Source organism: Hipposideros armiger, unplaced genomic scaffold, assembly GCF_001890085.2.
Source record: "Hipposideros armiger isolate ML-2016 unplaced genomic scaffold, ASM189008v1 scaffold_579, whole genome shotgun sequence".
In the NCBI taxonomy this organism is placed as follows: Eukaryota; Metazoa; Chordata; class Mammalia; order Chiroptera; family Hipposideridae; genus Hipposideros; species Hipposideros armiger.
Genome location: NW_017731929.1, coordinates 159082 through 166468, shown reverse-complemented (window position 1 = coordinate 166468; position 7387 = coordinate 159082). Strand labels below are relative to the sequence as shown.

The following is a 7387-nucleotide window of genomic DNA, read 5'->3' as shown; positions in this document are numbered from 1 at the left end:
CTTAAAATAGAGAGGAGGAAAGCTATATATACTCAGACATAACAATTTGATTTTTAATTAAATACTATGTTCTTACATAGTTGGTGATATATTCTCTCTATCTCTATTTGAGTATCATGCAATAATGCATGATCCTCATTTAGAGAAGATTAAAATAAACTGCCAAACAAGAGAATATTCTATAATAAAACCAAATGGACTGTTTAGATCCTAAAACAGATGTCATGTAGTTGTACACAATACATGCAATGAAAACACATTAAAAATATTTTAAAACATACCTTTGACAGCTTTATTTCAACTGAATGTAAGTAAGTCTTTAGAAATGCATCACAACAGAGTCTATATAAAACTGATTCCGCAACAAAAAATAAGGCAGGAAGATTATCATAATCAAAGGAAACATGGTCCACCGAAGCATAAAGCATATTTAAAGCTTCTGAAATAGTAAAAAAGTAGAAGCTCCATGATTTTATAAATCATGCTATTTTTCTGCATGCTACAATTAAATATTGCAATTAACTATTTGCTCAGTCACTACAAGACCTATAAACTACAGATTATAGTTTTTAAATATTTACAAATTCTTTCACATCTCTCCTATCAAGAGGTGAAGTCTCTTGCATATGCCTCCTTCCCCTTGAACCTGATCAGACCTTGTGACTTCCACCTACAGAATGTGGCAGAAGTGGCACTTGCATGACTTCCGAGGTTAGATTAGAAAAGGCACCACAGCTGCCCTCTGGACCTTTCTCTCAAGATACTAGCTTTGGAACCCTGAGCTGCCATGGAGAAAGGTCATCTACTCAGAAGTCACGAAGCTGGAGAGACTATAGAGATAGACAGAAACAGAGGCAGAGGTAGAGATAGAGAAAGAGAAAGGCCCAAGGAGCTCCAGCTGCTCCAGACAATGCAAAATAGATCACAAGGCCACATACATACTGGTGTGGGAAACAGGACAGAACTGGATGACAAAAGACAGTGCTAAAGATAAGTACTGTAAAAAAGAAGAGTGGGACACTAGAAAATCAAGGCAGGAGAAGTAGGACCCAGAGGAAGTGAACGAGGAGAATATAGAACTAAGGTCCTAGAGAAAACTGCATTTCAAGTCATTATAAAGATTTTGAGGAGCTGTCAGGTAAATACCTGAGGAAGGACAGCAAATGCAGGGACTTTAGAAAGGAAAAGCCCTGATGTGCTCAAGGGACAGGAAGGAGGCCAGTATGATTGGAGCATAATGAGTAAATAGGGGAGCTAGCCAGGAGCCAGATCATTCGGAGCCCATAGTATGGAGTTGGGGGTCACTTTAAGTGTAATCAGTAGGCACTAGCAAGTAAGCTTTGGAATGGTCACTGCTGAGTGGAGGGTGGGTTACAGAATGAGGAACAGACAAGAGCACAGACAGGACACAGATAAGAAGGGTATTTCAGTTATGGAGCTGGTAAGAACATAGTATACTTAGGGTCTTGTTTGGAGTTCAGTGTCTTAATGAGGTGAAAAGCTTTTGGTTGTGTGTAACAGAAAATTCAACAAAGTGTCTTCAAAATAAGTATGTTTATTACTTGAACAAAACCGGAGTTGGAAAGGCTTCAGGGCTGGCTAAAAATTCTGCCCTCTGTATGCATATTGCTTTCATGTTCTAGTTCCCCTGATGTGTATGATGACTGCACAAGCTCCAGCATTTCGTTCTTACCACACCATTTAGAGAAGAATCGAAATGGGTATAGGGAGGGAAGGGTGCTTTAGTCCCAGGCATGTCTTTTCAAAAGCAACTCAACAAAAAGTACTCCAAACAGACTCACCTTTACATCTCTTGGTCAAGACCAGGTCATGTGACTACCTCTGATCTAATCATGGGCATGTAAAGGGGAGTCACCATGATTAGTACAGATCAAGCATAATACATCCTCTGAGGCTGGGAAGGGCCAGTCCTCTTCTGAATCACATGACTGCAGGCTACTTGAATAAAATTGAAGTTTAATTGATAAAGAAGAGCAAGTGGCTGCTGCTTGCTGGTAAGCCAAGAGTGTTTACTTCCGTGTTATTTAAACATTTAATAGAGGTCAGGCTGCGGATGGCCTTGTGATGAAGAGCCATGTAGGTAAGTTAAATACAAAATCGTTCTGACTCTTCCTGATGCATGTAAGCTCCCAGACAGCACCACTAAACCCAATTTACATGGGGAAATACACTCTGGCCTCATGTGCTTAACATTCTAAAACTCATTTGAAAAGGCCTACACATAGAATTTAGGAAAATCATGGAAGGAATTTTACCTGCTTAAATATAATGGTTTCTAATTTCTTTTCTAGATTGGTTGGAGGGTAGTTTGAAAGGAAATATAAATGAAAAGATAATGAGTAAAATGGCTGTTTAAAACAAGTGAAAAACAAATGACCATTTGGTTAATGTTTTATGAGTAAGAGTTTAAAAATGGAGAAACAAGTTTCTGTATAGCGCCTATTGTAATTGAAAATCACTAAACGACACTTTATATTACTTTTTAATTGAAGATGCTAATTTTAGAAAAAAGACAATAAAGACTATGCTGAGCAAAAGGTTTTAAAACAATTTTATAATTAAAAAGTTGAGCAGCGAAATTCATACATTCAAAATTATAAAAGGAGCTTTCACAATGAAATATTATCAGGTATCCTGATAGAGAATGGCAAGTTTTTCTTGGATCCTGCACAATTTTTAAATATTAAAGTTCTCAAATTATGCCTTCACTGCTAATCTAGAAAACACTTAGGGTAACTAAGAGGAGTTTAGTTAGAGCACATACCATCTTGAACGTTTCCTTTGCACTGAGCCAGATATATTACTTCAGTCCATGCAGTAGGAAGATTCACATGTTTCCCAGTGCCTAAGGTTTTGAGACCCAGTTTTCTCTGTTATGGAGAAACATGAAAGAGGCAAACAAAACTGTATTGATTATTTATTTATTTATTTCTATTACCTTTAATTATATTCTCAAAGTCATTCTATGAGGCTGATGCTATGGGCCAGAGTTGTATAAAACTTGATTTTTTTTAATTTTTGCTTTTCCTATTTTTATTTGTTGACACTTTATGTAAACTGTATTAGATTAAAATGCAGAAAATGTTTGTTAATATTCTGAGTAATATCATTAGTTATTTGTTGGAAATATTTCTTACTCTTTATGTCTTAGGGATTTCTTCTATTTTCATTTCATTCCCTCACCAAGGGAATGTGTCTCTCATGTTAGAAGGAAAAGTATATTGAAGCATTGTGATTTAACAGAAATTAATTTGATGCCAATTTGCTGAAAAACTCTAGCTACTTCACATAGGCCAAAGCTAATAAACATGAGAATCCTCTGTGCATGGATAGTGAAGGTTTAGGAAAGCTTTGTTTCCATCTTTGGGATACAGCGTATCTTAGTTAACATTTTTTTTTAGGAAAAAGTGGAATTATCCTCATCAAAAATTTACTTGTCAGCCTTTGATATTTTGCTATGGGCTTTTGGACTACATATTCCCCAAAACTGATGGGGAATCTTCAACCCAAAAAGCAATTTGACATTAAATTATTGGGTTATAAGCTTTAACTTCAATTTGCATTAATATTTTAACTATGCTTACTTATAATTAAAGAAAGGTGTATTCTTATTTTTTCTTTCAATTTTCTTTCCACCAAGTAGAAGAGAAAACTGATATACTAAGTAAGTCAAATAGTGTACCATTACCTTACATCTGAGAATGTGTTTCCTAGCTAGATCCAACAATTCTTCCTTCTCTTTTGGATTTTTTGTATGGTTGAATCTCAAGATGAATTCTTCTGTGATTGAAAATGGTGGCCTAAACAAAGTGTTTAAAAAATTAATAATTATTCAGTTCCAAGTTTTAATTAACCAACTTCCAGTGGCTAAATACAACTATTTCCTAAAAGAGTAATTTTCCTTATAAGAATGTTTCACACAAAAAACAAATCAGTAAAATAAAATATATGTACATGCCTTCTAGACTTATCATATCATACTTGGATTGAGAAATATAACTCTCAGGATGTCAAATAACTTTGTAGCCTCTGGAAAAAAAGCTTCGAGATGGTGGCCAGAAGTCTTGCTGATGTATGCCCTCTTCGTAGATAAAATAAGCACAGCTTCAATTATGTTGAAGACTGATTTATCTCCACACATACGTTGGTGTTGATTCAATTAAACCAAACCTTTATCCCTCCGTGTAAGTGGAATCAGTACAGCTATGGCTGGAGTAAAGTGAACTGGGAAGAAAGATATATGTAATAAGGTCACAGAGGTGGCAAGTAGCTAGATTAACCCTGGATGAGTGATCCTGTCAGTGGTTAGTGTGGCCTATCCTAATCATGTGAATCTGTCTAGTGGGGCCTAAGAAGACCCAAGAGTGGGTATTAATGTTAAGGAAATGAAAATGAACAAACTGCAGCTATATGCACAATATAGATGATCTCACAAACATACTGGTAATTCAGACACTGCAGAATATATACACTACAACATTTACTCCATTTATATAAAGCATAAAACTGTGAAGAAAACGAAAGGAAAGTTAGGAGGGTAGAGAAAATTAGCAGGGGAAAGGGGGGTATTTTAATGGAAAAATTTACAAAAGAGCCTTCTGAAAAGCATTTACTCCTTCACCTGGAGTAGGCAAGTTTGCTTTATAACAATTTTTAAGTTTTATATTTATTTTTCTATACTCTTCTGTATGTGTGTTAACATTTCACAACAAAAACGTTTTAAATATTAATGGCAAGATCCAAGAATATGTGTATTTTTAATTACAATAGATTTTTAAACTACTTTACAAAAAATATTCTAGTCATTCATATTAATACCAGTACAGCATGAAGATTCCCATTTCTCCACATCCTCACCAGAACAGGATGATATCAACTGTGTTAATTATTGCCAATTTGATTTATGAAAATGTTTTTTTCCTTGTGGCTTAAAGTTTGAGGTTCTATAACTACTAGCATTCCTGGGCATCCTTTTCTATATGAATGGCCTTACATTCATCCTTACATTTTCTATTCTGTGGCAAACATGTTTATATATTTTGTTCATTTTTTTTTTCCTATTAGGCTTTTTGTCTTTTTCCTATCAACTTGAGGCAATATTGTGTAATGGTTAAGTGCACAGGCCCAGTAGCCCGACTGTCTATGGGTTGAATCTTACTCTGTCCCTTACTAGATTTGTCACCTTAAGTAGTTTATTTAACCTATCTGTGTCTTAACTTCCTTGTCTATAAAGTGGAAATGTAAATATACATTTAACATGGTCTGTTTTGAAAGTTAAATGAAATAATATATGTACTGTACTTAAAAGAATACCCCACATTCTTTCTGGGGTTTCTTGCTTAGATGATCTTCCTCACCCAATAATATACAAATAGACACCTAAATTACCTTACAGTAAATTTTTACATTTATATTTTTAATTCACCTGCAATTTATTGTTGAAAATGTCAAGATGTAGGAATCTAACTTGGTTTTACTTCCAATGGGCTGCTCTTAGTGACTTTTGCCCCAGAGTATGGAATGGGGAAAAAAGGAGTAAATTTACAGGGACAAACCTGACAAGCGCTGCTTCAGCCAGGTGGTCAGATTCAATATCCACAGCGATAAATTGTGTTGATAGTATGTACCCTTGATGTGATGTGGTGAAAATGCACATAAACTCTGCAGTCTTTCTCACACTCACAAAAAAAACCATAACACCAATCTAATCATGAGAAAAACATCAAAAAATTCCAGTAGAGGAATATTCCATAAAATGCCTGACCAGTACTCCTCAAAACTGTCAAGGTCATCATAAACAAGGGAAGTCTGAGGAACGATCACAGCCAAGAGCAGAAGGACACGTGACAATGAAATGTAATGTAGTATCGTGTACAGAGTCCTGGAACAGAAAAGTTTTAAATAGACATCAGGTAAAAAGTAGGAAAATTTGAATAACATATGGGTTTTAGTTAATAATAACATATCAATATGATTTGATATTGTGACAAATGTGTCATACCAATACAATGTTAATAACAGAAGAAATTGGGTGGTGGGTATATGGGAACTCTTTGTAATATCTTCTGATATGTCTAAAGTTGTTTTTAAAAATAAATATATGTAAAACTGTTGTAAAACAGTTTTATATCTAAAGCTGTCCTAAATAGTAAAGTGTATTTTAAAAGAAGTGTAGACAGATAAGGAATGGACGGTGAAAAAATATCACTTCAAGATAAAGCATATCAGTCATTTGTTACTTTATTGCTTCATTCTATATTAATTGAGCACCTCTGTGAGTTACACATTCTTCTAGGCAAGAGGACACAAAACAGAAGTGAGTCAAAAACAGATGTGCAGTCACCTGCCTCATGGATCATATACTCTGTTGAGGGGAGAGTAGGTATACAATAAACAAGAAAACAAATAAATGAACAAGATGATTTGTGAGTGTAAGTACTGTGAAGACATTAGCAGAGTGGTGTGGAAGAGATCTTGTACAGGAGAAGAGCTACTTGACATTAGGCAATCAAGGACAATTGTGAGGGAGAGACATCTGAACTGAGATGAGAAAGAGAGAGGAGAAAAGGGATAGAGACAAAGGAGACAGTGACAAGGTCTGGGAGACAGCCAGGGACTAGATCTCACAGGGTATTCAGATCAGAGGGTGGGGTCTGGATTTTACTCGAGATGTATTGGGAAGACAATGCAGAGCTTAAATTAGAGCCTAACAAGATTTCATTTACATTCTTAAAAGATCACTGAAGCTGCTGTTCACAGAGCAGGGACAGGCACACATGATTAGGAGGCTGCTGCAGAATGACAGGAATTAGACGATGGGGACTTGGTGGCACTTGTGGAGATGAGAAACTGCTTAAGGTCACATAATGACAAGGGGCCAAAAACTCATCACACTTCAAATTCTAAAGCCCACAAAAATCTGTTCCATAATTCAGTATTAATGTATCTGTCTTATATTCCTTCCTGTAACTTGAGGTTCTTAAGTTTTGCCTTATTGCTGTACGTACAATTTGCTTAGTGAACCCCTGATGACTTACTGATACTAAACTGTACTTTCTCTGTTTTACAGGAAAATAAAGGCGGCTCAGAGAGGTTAAGTATCAAACTCAAGGCCAGGCTTTAAAAGCGAACAGAGCCAATATTTGAAATAAGCTGCCTAAACTAAGCCTTTCCATTTAGCTCTTTTTATAAGATTCCTCAGAATGTATTGCTCTGTAAGAATATATACTGTATGCATTCTTCTTCTTAATAAAATGTAATTTAAGCAGATTTCCCCATTACCAACCACAGACACCCCCAAACACACACAACACACAACACACACACACACACACACACACACACACACACACACACACACACACAC

The 7387-nt window shown here is 35.7% G+C and overlaps 1 protein-coding gene across 1 annotated transcript in view; it reads right to left on the bottom strand.

Annotated features, from left to right (window-relative positions):
- TMEM232 (transmembrane protein 232) overlaps positions 1-7387 on the bottom strand; it is a gene marked incomplete at its 5' end in the record, with an annotated part of 164157 nt that overhangs the window by 138372 nt on the left and 18398 nt on the right. Inside the window, 3 exons of the mRNA XM_019624105.1 lie at positions 282-439; positions 2786-2891; positions 3710-3821. Coding sequence (XP_019479650.1) covers positions 282-439; positions 2786-2891; positions 3710-3821 — 376 coding nt within the window. The remainder of the gene's footprint in view (positions 1-281; positions 440-2785; positions 2892-3709; positions 3822-7387) is intronic.